Source organism: Mustelus asterias, chromosome 28 (genome assembly GCF_964213995.1).
Source record: "Mustelus asterias chromosome 28, sMusAst1.hap1.1, whole genome shotgun sequence".
Classification (NCBI taxonomy): Eukaryota; Metazoa; Chordata; class Chondrichthyes; order Carcharhiniformes; family Triakidae; genus Mustelus; species Mustelus asterias.
Window position 1 is genome coordinate 10984257 of NC_135828.1, and position 14725 is coordinate 10998981.

Below are 14725 nucleotides of genomic sequence, written 5' to 3' on the forward strand. Positions count from 1 at the left end.
GATTCAAATTGGCTTTGGGCACTGCACCATTAACTAAACTACTTTATAAGTATACCACTGCAGACTTGTTGGGTTGGATCTTCAACTTGCCTCCCACGTGAAAAACCGGCTCATCATCCATCTGTTATAGAAAGTGCACTATTTTCATTTCTAACGTGGAAGTCAAAATTGGCAGTTTCTACAGTGGGATAGTCGATTCTTAATGCTAGTCTTAAACCCAGGTATCAAGTTGAAGATTTACCTCATTGTCCTTAGGAAGTTCAGAAGCAATTAAGCTCATCCAATTTACTTCCAAACTGGTAATGATTAAAACTGAAAGACTTGTACTATCCACAAAATGGTTTGTTTCTGTAACATGATCAGTTTTAAACCATTCTAACTTATTTTTGCAATATTACAACATGATTTTAAATTTGCGGGGATATAAGAGGGAGAATCTTTTTGTACTCATTAACATGAAGGATGTCTGAAGTGAGAAATGGAATACTAGACCACTTGTCGACTCTGTGTCTGCATCAATTTTCAGTTACAGCCTGGATTGTGTCGCCAAATTGCGGAGAGCAACCTCAGAAGGTTACTCTCCAGATCCAGAACATGGCACTGAGGGTGATATTTTCAATTATTCACATTTTGGCCAGCAGAGAAGGCAGCCCGTGGAAACCGTAGCAGGGAAATGTTCTGAAGATGACAGGGTCTGTCTAGGTCAGCTGAAAAGAGGACAGCAGATGGACAAAATGAGGGAGAAAGAGGGTAAATGAGGCAGCCAGCCATATTTTGAAAGGGAGATTTTGCATTAGGAGAGTGGTATGGAAAGCTCTCAATACCACACACAGTGGCTCAATATTATAGCATCTTGCTGTATAAGGGTGGGGATTGTAGCAATTTCTGTTGCCAGAAAGGGGACCGGGGGGTTGCGAGGTTGGAATTCTTTCTAAGCACAAGCATAGTTTGTACTACACTGCCCAAATCCCCCCTCCCGTTCACACACAACCCCCACAAAGAAAGCTCTGCCCTATTACAGAGTGAAGTTTCCATTTTCCACAGCAGACATCCTTACTGGCCTTGTTGACGATAAAACTGTGCTGAATTGCGGGGCACTGTGACTCTGTGTTGAGCAGGAAAGCTTAACCCACTTCAAGTAGAACCTTCATATCAGTGAGAGGAGATTTTCATCCCTCAGACCAAGCACAATGCAGGCTAAGGTTCAGTAGATGAAAGAGGCCATTCTACCTCACTTCAGCACCCAGAGCCTCGAGACGTACCATGTTATAAAAACTGGACCCACTGATTCCGTGACATTAGTTTAAGACAATCACAGCACCAGGAACCAGCTTTTGACAGCTGATGCCTCCATAAATTTATAAACACCTTTTCACCATGGTTCTTTAAATAAAAAAATGGTTCAAAAACAGGTCATGTTAAGAACACATTTGTGGTACAGCCAACCTTTCAATTTCATACTTCACAAATATGCATTTTTGGGCTACTGTTCTTAATAAAATCCGATGGACAATATTCATAATCAAGTGAACCCAATTGCTGTATCCCTGACCTCTTTTTTCTTTTGTTGTCCAGTCATTTAGCCATATTTTATACAATAAAGTAATTTCTTCAAAACAGACAGGTGAATGAGGCAGCCAAGCAAACTGCTCTCGTCCTAGGCTGCTGTAGTACAAAGTAACACGTGAAAATGTATAAAACAATGATGTGACATGAGGCGTTTTGCTGTGCCCAGAATTTGCTAGCAGTGGATGGGCAGGCAAATGAGAGCATGACGCACACTTACATCCAGTGAGGGTTCCGGCATGTCGGACGTTCCCTGACCACCAGCCTGACCTTCCAAGGTGGAGGAAGGGCGAAAGGTCAGATCACTGTGTGGATGGTTGCTAGAACCAGCCTGCTGGGGTTGCCGGGGCTGCTGGCTAGGACCACTGTGATGTAATGGCTGCCCTGACTGGCTGCTGGGGTGAAGTGCGTGCAAACCTTGCTGCATGGAACTATGGGACTGATCAGTACTGCCAGGATGAGGCATCTGCGAAGGAGGAAGCAGGAGAGAGTGAGGCCACAAGGTACAGTGCTCAAGATGTCTGAAGAATGTTAATACCAAACCCAGCCATTAGACAGGAGAGAAAGTCAATCCCCACTCCAAGAAATTTCAAATCTCACTGGAGACTTAGAAGGAAGTCAACTCTGCAGCATTAACTTGCAACACCTAGTCACTGTCAAACCTAAGAAAATCTACCCACAATTAGAGAACATCTAACGACCCACTCATTGTGAACACTTCAAATGCTGGCATTAAAGCCCTAGAAACTCATCGCTTTTAGTTGCTGACAATGTCACTCACAATAGCTCATATTGGGTTTAAAACTTTCCAAGAGAAAGTATCCTTTTTGTTGGCCTACTGAGGCTGAAATGCACTAACAAATAAAACTACTGCCTCCGAACCAAAAAAAATCCCTTCCTAAACCACGTTTAGAGGGAACATGCTAGAAATATTAATGGTGATCTATCTTTGAAAAGAAAATTTAGTAAATACCATTGCAAAAATGGCATGTTAATTAACCTTCTCTGTGCAGGTTCTGGTATTCAGTCACTGGGTAGGCTTACAGAAAGAGATACTGTCTCTAACACAGATTAACTCTGTGCACTAATACATGTACATACTACAGAAAAGAGTCCTTTGTTAGCAGCTTCTCGTGTTAAATGGAAAAAAAACTTCCTAACCCCTCCCTATCCTGACTGCAATAATAGATTTCCTGTTGGCTCAATACTGCAGAGTTGAAAACATTCCGCCCATCCCCCCAACCCCCAAAAGACACACCCTTTATTATGTGTATGCATGGAGGCAGAAGCAGGTTGGTTCTTGAAGGGAAGCCCAATAATGAGGGCTGTAGCTTTCCAACATCAGAGGATGAACAAGCAAATACGTATCCACCTTTGATGTGGTGAAGTGGAATGAAAGTTTGCAGCAAAACCCCTCCTCACTTCAACTCAGTACCATCAGAAAAACTTCTAGCAATTGATTGCTGCTCAGTAGAATCACCTGGTTAAACAGGATATGCGCGATCTTGTTGGGAGTTTCGCCTGATGAATTCCTCTGCTGCGAGACTGATGGGGTCTATTTTGGTGGTGGGGATAAACAGGATCCAAACCATTCTTGTTGTGGTGTGGTGTGGGGTTAGAACAAGCCCATTCCAACAAAAGTAGTACTTAACTGGAAAAGGTTGGGCTCCACCATATTTAAAACCAGGTTTGGGGGGGTGGGGGGGCAGACGGGCTGGAGGTGGTCAGGGCGGGGGGGGGGGGGGGGGGAGAGGAGGCAGGGAGGGGGGGCATTTGTGAACCACCTTGTTTTACTTTTACACATTCAGTGTAAAAGACCGCGGAAAGAACTTGGCAAGGCGACCCTTTGCAACCATCTGGCGCCTCTGTCTACCAGTGAGTGACAAAACAATGGGATGCTTGTGGCAACTTTAACAACATCAAGTGCTAGTTAGTAGTTGCCCTTGTATTTCATTTGTGTGAAATAACAGTGAAATAAGCACAGACAAAAGCAGACCAGATTTGTATGGAGAGAGAAAAAAAACAAGGCAGATGAAAAATGTCAGCGCCATAGAGAAACATTCCAAGCCACATTACACACTCAGAAGCACAATCAGACAGGAATATTTGCAGAGAGTTAGTTAAAAGGAGTCTGGATGGCAAATTCACTAAGTTATTCTCCATTGTTTCCCTCGGGATCATCAGCAGTGATTTGATCTTTGCTGCATCTCACCTTGTCCCATTAATAGAATTCCTATCTGTACTCCCTAACTCTTGTCACAAGTTAGCACGCTGGAACACTGTCGCAAACACAGGATCCTGACACTCGACATCTCTTAGGCTGAATGTATCCCGAGTGCAAATGCAAAGGTCACTGTCTGACACAAAGGGAGAGACGCACACAAATGGCATCACTTACCTGATCAGGCATGGAGTGGCTGAGAGGCTTGTCAGGAGTCATAAGGCTGTTGGGCATGTCTGGAGGGTGCGACAACTGGGGCCCATGCATGAAGTCGTTCACTGAAGTACCGGCAGGGTTGCCATGTGGGAAATCGAAGTTCCCATGGCTGGGGTAAGTGTTACCTTTTGGGAGGATTATGACAGTGTTATTAAACAAGTCTGCCTTCTCAAAACAATCTGCATCCTGCTCAGGACTGAAGCTGGTTCAGAGAAATTGCTGCATCCTAAACAACAAGTCAGCTCCCACAAAATGGAGTATTAGCTTGCCCTGTGCTCCCGGGTAGTTATTGTGTTAATAGCTGCAAAATTGAACACTTCAAGAGGGCATCGGAAATTCATGGGATAAATGAAGCATATTTCAACCCACAATCATCAACTCAGGGCAAACTTTAAGAAAAAAATCACCATACTCATTCTTCGATATCTTCCAATAATATATTCACAGTATGACATGCCAGAACCTATTCTCACTTCCTTTCAATCTATAACTCTGATCAGTGAATGACTGCTGAACATTTTGCATTGAGGATGTTATCTCTGTTAATATCTCACTTTCTGGGTGTTCTACGGTTCTTGACACCACAACGCAATGTAGCTCCCTCATATTTGGCAGCAGAGTGCTCTGGTTTCAGCTCTGCAGCTTGGTGTTTCTTTTCTCATGTACAGATACTGTTTGTTAGGCAATAACAATGATACTTCTCCAACTACCACATCTATAATGTTACACAAGCCAGAATTTGGTTTCTTCATGGTCTAGTGCCTAAATACAATATCTTGCAGTGCATCCACGACAGACCAGTATGACTTGGGTTCAATCTCCAGCTTTCCATTCACTTGAGTGCAACTTAATTTTTAAATTCTTTTCATGGGATGTGGTCATCACTGGCTAGGTCAGCACTTGTTGCCCAGCTCTTAATTGCCCTGGAGAAAGTGAGATGTTTCCTTGAACCACTACAGTCCATATGTTGTAGGTGCACCCACTGTAAGGAAGGGAGTTCTAGGTCTTTGCCCCAGTGACAGTGAAGGAATAGCAATATGTTTCCAAGTCAGGATGGAGAGTGACTTGAGAGGGGAACTTGTAGGTGATGGTCTTCCCATGCATCTGCTGCCCATGTCCTTCCAGGGGTTGGAAGGTACTGTTGAAGGAGCCTTGGTGAGTTGCTCCAGTGCATCTTGCATATGGTACACACACTGCTGCCACTGTGTATTGGTGGAGAAGGGACCGGACGTTGAAGGTGGTGGATGGGGCGCCAATCAAGTTTGTCCTGAATGGATCAATCTTCTTGAGTGCTGTCGGAACTTCACTCTCCAGGCAAGTGGAGAGTATTCCATCACACTCCTGAATTGAGGCCAGGAGTAAGGGTTCTACACGTCGTCTTGATGTCCTTAAACCAGTGAATTAAAGTTCATTTATTAGTGTCATAAGTAGGCTCACATTAACATTGCAATGAAGTTGCTGTGAAAATCCCCTAGTCGCCACACTCCGGCACCTGGTTCGGTACACTGCGGGTCAGGTAGTATTGGCAGGGATGTGTTCCCCGCTGACTTTTCGGCTGGCAGGAAGGGAGAGCCCGCCATCTTAAAAATCCTGGCTGTAGCAAAGCAAGAGGTGGGTAAGGGCCACACGAACCGTCAAGTCTTCTCCATTCACAAGTCATGTGCAACAAGTCCCACTGGGGCACTCCTACCCACCCACCTACCCATTTAAGTGTCTAATGCACAGCTTTGCATAAAACTCACCAATCCCCATCCTCACTCCCTCTCGCTCCCAAGCCCCAAATCAAGCAAAACTGCAAAGTATTCAGCCATTCTCGCAGTACTGTTTGATTCTTGCTTGTTGCTCTCCAGACGGAACTCCCGCCCACAGCAGAGTAATCCTATTCTAACGAATACTTCTGACCCTTTCAATCTATAACCATCCCTGTGACCCAATCCCATTTGCAAACAGATATCTATTTCTCCAGTTCTGTTTTAGAGGGAGTCTCAGTTTCAACTACTTTTACCTCGGAGTTTTAAATACGTGTAGGTCACTTACAAAGTCGGGTGCTACAAACGTGGGCGAGATTCCTCCTCACTTGACACTGCACCTTTACATGACTTTTTTTATGGTCACTTGAAATCGAGCCAAAGTAATATCTACAGGAACTAGTGAATCTGTACATTTGGGATCTATTTCTGAATTGAGGTCCACACCCATTGCACTGCCTATAACCATCTAGAACTCAGCTAGAAAATTACTGTTGCTCTTCATTGGGCCAGGTTACAAGATCGATCTCTGCATCTGGTACAGTGGGACTTGAAATGCAAGATTCCAACAAGCAAAATACACTCACACTAATGTTTTTGACACATACAAAAAACACATATTAACCTGCAGAATGAAAAATAATAATTCCGTACAAATACCACAGTTGAGAAACTTAAATAAATATCTTGACAACAGCTTTGTTTCAGTACCCCAGCAAGCTGGATAAATGCAATGTTAATGATATGCATGGATGGAGAAGGAGAATTTTAAATTCATGGTGAAACTTACCTGGGTTGCCATATTCATTGCCATTGCTGCCTCCTGGTGGAGGAGGTAGGGAAGGGTACGGTGACGGACCTGGTCCCAGAGCTGCAATCATCTCCATGACATTTGGCATAATCATCTGGCTGGGGCTCATGGTTTTAAACCTCTTGGACAGAGGCCCATCGGGGTCATCTTTGATGTGGATGTCGGACTTCAGTGGAACTGGTCTCCAACTGCAGGTTGGGTCAATGGTGACCTCTTCAAACTCAGAGCTGGAGCGATACAGAGAAGATTTAATTAAATAAAAAAGCTGCCCCAAAACCTTACTATTAAAAGTCGTCTCTTATTTCCTGCAGATAGCTACCACTTACAAATAAAAAAAGTCTTGTGTCTTGTACCAGCTTAACTTTATACTTTTGATCGCAAATTGATCTTATGAAAGGACAGCCAGTTTGTGCAGGGTTTTTCTGACCTGGAACCAGGAAACTTCTGATACTACTGGCTTCTAATTGGCCTTTGGAGAGTACACTATTTTAGATTACATCCTCATTGGGTGTATTTGCAGGATAACCCAGGTTACAAAGAGCTTCAATTCTGTATTTCAACATTCCAAATGTAGTCTAGATTGCCCAGGACCCATGGTAGCTTCTCACGCAAACATAACTTAAATAGATGGGAAGATCGCCTATGGGAACTGGCACAGGAAAAATGTGATTTGTATTCTAAAGGAAAGGCATTTAAATAGCACCTTTCACAATCTCAGGACACTGCACAGTCAATGAAGTAATGCAAGCTGCCACTTTGTGCACAGCAAGATTCCATAAACAACAATAAGATAAGCTGCCTGTTGATCATCTTTTTACACATGTTGTTTGAGAGATAAGTGTTGGCCAACAACCGGGAAAAGACCCTTTGAACTCTTTAGGCGATGCCATGGGATTTTTGTGTCCTCCTGAAGAGGGTATGTGGGGCCTTGGTTAAATATCTCATCCAAAACATGGAACCTCTGACCGTGCAACCAACGTTTCCTCAGTACTGCAGTGAAGTGTCAGCCGGATTATGTACTGAGGCTTCCAGAGCGGGCCTTGAACTCGTTGCCCTCTAACTCAAAGGCCAAAGTGTTACCATTGAGCAAGGATGGATAATGAATTTCCAATAAGTTAACAATTAAGAGTCTGAGTACTGCTCAAATAATGCTCTTGAAAACGGTCAATGTCTAGGCAGCAGAGGAACATTTCATCAATATAACCCTGGTTATGAGGCTGAATATTCTAGGACAATCAGCTTAGTGTCTCTTTAATTGATTGCCTTATTTAGAGAAAGGGCCATTCCATACCAAATGGAATGGCATAACTATGGGGTTCGTGGTAGGAGATATAGGAAGGATATCAGAGGTAGGTTCTTTACGCAGAGAGTGGTTGGGGTGTGGAATAGACTGCCTGCAGTGATAGTGGAGTCAGACACTTTAGGAACATTTAAGCGGTTATTGGATAGGCACATGGAGCACACCAGGATGATAGGGAGTGGGATAGTTTGATCTTGGTTTCAGATATAGCTCGGCACAACATCGTGGGCCGAAGGGCCTGTTCTGTGCTGTACTGCTCTATGTTCTAAATGGTGAAGGCCTGGCTAGACAGTGTTTTAGCTAGACTTCAGTTAAGTAGATGAATACCAGTGCTATTTGATATCAGAAATGGGATTCACATCAAACAGTATTCACTTTTATTTCATTGTGCTAGTCTAGTTCATATCTAAACAAACATAGCTCCCACCAAACACAGCGCATGCAATAGGTCAATCTTGATTAATAAGTAATAATCGATTAATCAATGATTGCCCCTCAACCTTGATGGTGTGGAATGCTTGAAAGAACTGTGACAGACCAAATGGGTTTCTTATGGAGGACCTCACAGTCCAATCTGTAGGTTCAAACCTTCTTTGCAAACAGTGGTCAACTAACCATCTGAGAACTCATCATGGGTAGATGCTATTGCCATTTCTGAAGATGGAAGATAAAAGGAACTCCCATTGTACGAGTGTAGACTGCCTAAGCAGACCAGGCAGCCTTCCCGAAATCCAACTTGCACCAGAAACTTTGGCCTGGATATCTGTTTAAGCATTCATACTTGATTTGTATTTTACTACTAACATACAAAAGGAAAAAAGCCTTCAGGAAACCTACTTTTGAATATTGGATAGGATGCTCCACATGTACTGGTCAACTTCAAGGCCTTCCAGGAGTGCTGTTTTACTGCCATTGAATAAAAAGAATATTGTCAAGAACTTTTTTTAAAACAAAAATACAAGCAAATATAATTTCAGAAAAAAGTGCAACAATCACTACATTTCTTTGGAAATAGAACTTGGAGGGGCTTTGATGGGGTAGACAGGAGGAAATTGTTTCTGTTCACAGGTGGGTTGGTAACCAAAGCACATAGGGCTCTAGGTCTGGATGTAGAAGACATTGGGTGAACTTTGTGGTTCACCAAAGACCCAACAACATCTGGAGAAGTAAACATGAAAAATACTTACAAAATCCAAACAGGTTTGGCCCCAATTGCAGAACCAAGGGGATAGAAGATAGAACAAGGGAAAGGATAAGGATTCCCTGCAATGTGGAGCTTCAATTTTTCTTCACTTAACTAAGATATTAGTATTTATACAGCATTTTATTTTGCCCCTCAGCAACTTACTTGACTGTTACATAGAAAAACAGAACAAGCTATGGCAAGATAAATAACTAGTTAATCTGCTCTTAGTGGTGTTGATGGGAAAATGGTAGGCCCGGATATTTGGGCAAATTCACTGTTTTATCTTGGAACTGCAGACACGTGACATTGGGTCAATACGCCATCCCATCTCATAAACAAATGCAGCTTCCGAGAGGAGTCTGGAAAATCGGGAATTGAAAAGCAGTCACAGTAATAATAACCATGGAGCTACCATCAATTGTTGTTCAAAACCCATCTGGTTGACGAATGCCCTTTAGGAAAAGAAATCTGCCGTCCTTACCTGGTCTGGCCTACATTTGACTCCACACCCACAGCGATGGGGTTGACTCTTAACTGCCCTCTGAAATGGCCAAGCAAGCCACTCAGTTCAAGGGCAATCAGGGATGGGCAACCAATGCTGGCCTTGCCAGCGATGCCCATATTCCATGAAAGAATAAAAATGTATGTTTTGTCCCAGGTCTGTCATATGAAGACAGACTAAGTCGGCTAGGATTATATTCACTGGAGTCTAGAAGAGTGGGAGGGGATCTCATAGAAACTTATAAAACTTTAACAGAGTTCGAAAGGGTAGATTGAGGAAGAATCTTCTCAATGGTGGGGGAGTCCAGAATTAGGGGTTACAGTTTGAGGATAAGGGGTAAACCTTTTAAAACTGAGGTGAGGAGAAATTTCTTGATCCAGAGGGTGGTGAATGTGTGAAATTCACTACCACAGAATGTAATTGAGGCCAAAAGTGGTAAATGCGGGGTCAAAAGTGAACATTTAAGAAAAACTTGGGACGGGTTCATGGATGAGAGGGGTGTGGAGGGATAGGGTCCAAGTGCAGGTCAGTGGGACTAGGCATAAAATGGTTCGGCACAGACAAGAAGGGCCAAAAGGCCTGTTTCTGAGCTGTAATTTTCTATGGTTCTATGGTTCTAAAACATTGTCTGATTTCAAGAAGAAATTAGATATAGCTCTTGGGGCTAAACAGATCAAGGGATATGGGAGGAAGGGGGGGGGAGGGATCAGGATTTTGAATTTGATGATCAGCCATGATCAAGATGAATGGTGGAGCAGGCTCGAAGGGCCGAATAGCCTACACTTGCTTCTAGTTTCTATGCAACCACAAGTTGTTAAGCCTTATATATTTAAAAGGAAGCAGTATTTAATAAAAATTCATCTTAAAGCACCAACCAAACACCAAGGCAGCAAAGATGCATAATTCTCTCGCACCAGCAGAATTTCTTTACTTACTTGCAAACAGGACACCTCCATGTTCCCCTCTCACAGTTCAATTGCAAGTACGATTCCAAATCAAAACACTGGAGCAAAAAGGAATATGATGCAGAAAATCCTATTAATACATATTACATACAGTCTTTGGAACAGTAATCAAGATGAGACTGCCAGCAGATTTTATACACCAGTTTCCTCATGGAGTTGGTCAGCTTTCCAGTTTTAGGTTTAAGCTGATAAATCTCCCTTTCCAAACTCAATTTTGCACTAAATTAATAACCACTTTAGTACCAAACGGGTCCGATTAAAAATTAAATTCCTGGTCATAATTTCTTTTAACACTAAGCCATCATAGATGTTGAAACACAAGATGGAGGAATTACTTACCTGTACGTGCTTACAGTCATGGCCTCTTGCTGGTAGCTGGATCCGCCTGAATGTGATTGGACACTTCAGGGACACCTTGATTGCCGTCTGCTCCACTCCATCTTCTCCATTTAACGTAGCCCCACCCGAAGAAGCTGCCACACTGCTGAAGTTCCTTTTAACTGGAGACAAGATGGAATTTATCAGCAATGCCACCATCAGAGACACAGACACAACATTCTCTCGTATCAAGCTGCCTTCTATTCATGACAACTGATCAACTGATCCTCTGGCAGGATTCTTCATAATTCCAGTCACCACTGGAACCAGTACCCGAAACTTCACTAATGATTTTTCATTTGAGTACGACTGTTTTTAAGCACAATATTGGTAGGACAACTGAAGATCCCCTCTGGATGGCTGGGTGCATCACCATTGCTGGTCTTTGAGTGTTTATTCTCTGGGAGTTTCCCAGGCCTCCCACTCGAGTCGGCAAGAGGCTGAGAAAACCCCCAAAGAATCTCAAATTCTCAGTTTCTGTCTCGGAGCTGGACATAACAGGAAGCTCCCAGTTCTAATATGGACTTTTGGTTAAACACAAGAGACAACTGTGTGAAGGTCCCTCATCCTGACAGCACAGTATATGTGTGGATACCAGGTGAGGGCTGAGATGTGACACTCCACAGTCAAGACTTAATACTTAATAATAGATTCCATCAAGCCATAGACTAGCTTGACAGTCAATGCCTTCAGGACAGGGGGCGGAAGTGGAAATAATCTATTTCTAAATAAACTGTTTCAATTGGTATCTGACTGATGGCTCACTCCTTGCTCACTCTGGAGCGCCCATCTAAAGACAGAGGAAAATGTGCTGCCCTAGTCTTTGACCAATTCAGATGGTACATATTTTTCACAAAGTACCAGTGCACTCTGCTAAGAAAAAGGTCCTCTGTCGGCTTCTTTCCAAACTTCTCCCTTCTTGAAGGCACTGACTCATACAGCTGTATAATAATAATAATGCCCTCCACACCCCTCCTGCAAATAGACGTACCAGGCTCTTTATCAGGCATCCCAAAATCTGGAAGAACCTGAAAACCGGCTACATTTGAAGCTGGCCTTGGGAGTAAAATCCTTCTAGTTATCCTTCATAAATCTTTTGTACATGCTAGCCCTCGCACTCAAAATCCATAAAAGCCTCAAATCTGGCCTACATCCGGTCCCAAGCTTCCTGATAGAGTTGGGTACCTATATCTCATCCAAAGTGAACTTTGTACACACGAAATTGTACGGTGGATTGTGAGCTGCAATCTTTCTCCAGTGAAATCAAACTGAATTGGATTTACGGTCAACTGTAAATATTTGATCTCTGATTTCTTGCACACAAGCTGGTAAGCTTGCCCAATGACGTTATTGACGCAGAGGCTTTGATTTTTTTCCCCCCTCCTGCTTTGTGAAATGACTGAAGTGGTTTACTTTACTTGAGCATTAAAGCTGATGTTCCTCAAAAAAGTGTATAAAAACATGGTTTGCATAAAATTCCTTCGTCTTAAACTTACCAGAAATGCAAACAGTTTGTTTGAAACATATCTGTGGGCGAGATTTTCTGTCTTTTCACGCCAGTGGGATTTTCCGGTCCCGCCGGTGGCACACACCGGTTGTGGGTATCCCAGCAGAGTGGGGTGAATTCAATGGGAAATCCCATTGACTAGAAGACCCCCACCACTAACCAATGGTGGGCCACCCCATGCCGCTGAGAAACACACCGCGGAGGAGCCAGAGAATCTCACCCTGGAGGTTTAATTGGACAGCAGCAAGGCTTAGGTTTCCCCTGGGATTTGATAGGGTAGATACCAGGAGGATTGTTACCTCTTGTGGGAGAGTCTAGAACTAGGTGAGGTCACAGTTTAAAGAACAAGTCAGGAGAATTTTGATTGTTGGTCTGTGGAAATCTCTTCTCCGGAAAGCAGTGGAGGCTGGGTCATGGAATTTATTCAAGGTCGTGTTTGGTAAATTTATGATTGACAATGGATTTAGGGGAGATGAACAAATAGGTGAAGTTTAGACCACAGTCAGATAGCCCATGATCTTATCGAATGGTGAAAAAGGCTCAAAGGGCCAAATCGCCTTCTCCTGCTCCTATGCTCCCTCACCAATTATCTCTCCTGTTATTTTTGGTGAGAGATTATTTGAAAAGATCAAAAAGGCATACTGCAGCATAATTATTCTGAAGGCATACCACTGCATTAGGGCAACCTAATTGCTTTTGGTCGCTCCGATGTCAGTGTGGTGAAAAGGCTCTTACCGCTTCTCAGCTGTTGAGACAAGAGCTCCTGCAAAGAAAAACAAAGGTATATACATCCATTTTTGTAAAACACCATCACCATACACTCACTTTTTGTGATGCAGTGTTCAGCAGGAAGAAGCCTCTTCTTCAGCAAGCCTTGAAGCACTGATCGGACCGATGGTCTGTGCACTAACTGAAGTACGAACAGGTGTGACTGCAAGGAGAGAGAGAGAGAGAGCACAAGGGATCAGTGACACTGCCAGGAAGCACAAGGAATTAGTATGAAAGGTATCAGGTTATTCCCCAAGTAGCAAGTGAAACTGTACATCTGTAGGAATGTATCAGGTACAGTCCTTCGAAGATTGTAAATACGCTGCAGATACATTAAATAACAGCAAAGAAACTGTCCACTCTCAATTAAAAAAAAGACAATTATGGCCGGAATTCTTCGATCTCATTTGCCTCACCACTGCTGCCAGCGAGAATTTGGTGCTCAGCTCCATTCACTGCAGCGGGACCGGAGAATCCTGGCCGCCGGCGAGGTGGGAGAATTCCGGCCCCGATCTTAAACATGTAGGATGCGTCCCTTATTTTGCATGCTATGCAAAAATGATTTACCGATAGAAACGGACCCTTTGCCAGACCACTTTCTCCCCAAGAAGCTTTTTTTTTGGCAAGAACTTTTGTGTGTTATTTCTTTCTCACGTACCAGGACACTCCACCGCACCGGGTAGGGTTGGGGTTTATCACAATTATCAGTGTAATGAGCCACACGCTTTGAACCGAAACCCAGAAGTTTTAATTACTTTACGCAGGTGGACCTCAACATTTTTTTATTGATCGAAAGATTTAATAGGGTGCGTCAGGTTCTCAACATCAAATATGGACGTGGATGGAGAATCATTTCGCATTGCTCTCTCCTGACACAGGTGTATGCAAAGTACAAGTCCTATCATTCCTGCAAATTTCCCTTACCATCAGTGACCAATTTCAGGCTGCATTGACTAAAGTGGATTGGACATCAGTGAGCTGAAGGGTCAGGTTAGGTTAAATACAGCAAAGTAATTTGTTGTGCATGAAACGACTCATGCTCCTTCCTTTATCAGACAGCACATGACCTGATAAACCATGAGCAATGTCATGGAAAATCCAGAAGTAATTAATAAATCTTGTGTACAATACATATCACAACTCAAATGTGTCCGCTGCATTACTTTCCCCAAGAAGCAGGCCAGACAAAAGGCACACAACCTTCAATGTCTCCAAGTACAACTCATGAAATTATTTCCCAATCTGTTTTGCCTCAGATTCTCTTACAAGTTAAGCCAGAACTTTGTGCAAAAGTACACACTAAGACATGTGCAGAGCACAACTGCGAGCGTAACAGCGAGAAAATTCAACTTTCACTGAGCTCTGACCTTTGTTCGCTATAAATACATTCTGCTACCTTATCTTTATGCCACTATTGACACTCCTTCAGTCCATAATGCTACCATTAACACCCCGTTTATCTTGTGTCCATGACATCTTTGTCGATCTCTGCTTAGCTCCCGCCTCCCTTCTATTCTGCCCCACTGCCCCCAACAATATAATCCATTACATTTTCTC

General features: G+C 43.2%; 1 protein-coding gene across 29 annotated transcripts in view; it reads right to left on the reverse strand.

Moving 5' to 3' along the window:
* zmiz1a (zinc finger, MIZ-type containing 1a) overlaps positions 1–14725 on the reverse strand; it is a 393531-nt gene that overhangs the window by 5765 nt on the left and 373041 nt on the right. For 25 of the 29 annotated variants that reach the window (XM_078199394.1, XM_078199396.1, XM_078199402.1 and 22 more), the window contains 7 exons: positions 13226–13331; positions 10855–11015; positions 10486–10553; positions 8700–8768; positions 6542–6789; positions 3965–4128; positions 1787–2032 (listed from right to left, as the gene is read on the reverse strand). In XM_078199394.1, coding sequence (XP_078055520.1) covers positions 1787–2032; positions 3965–4128; positions 6542–6789; positions 8700–8768; positions 10486–10553; positions 10855–11015; positions 13226–13331 — 1062 coding nt within the window. The remainder of the gene's footprint in view (positions 1–1786; positions 2033–3964; positions 4129–6541; positions 6790–8699; positions 8769–10485; positions 10554–10854; positions 11016–13225; positions 13332–14725) is intronic. The other 4 variants (XM_078199408.1, XM_078199407.1, XM_078199422.1 and 1 more) reach the window with 1 other exon arrangement.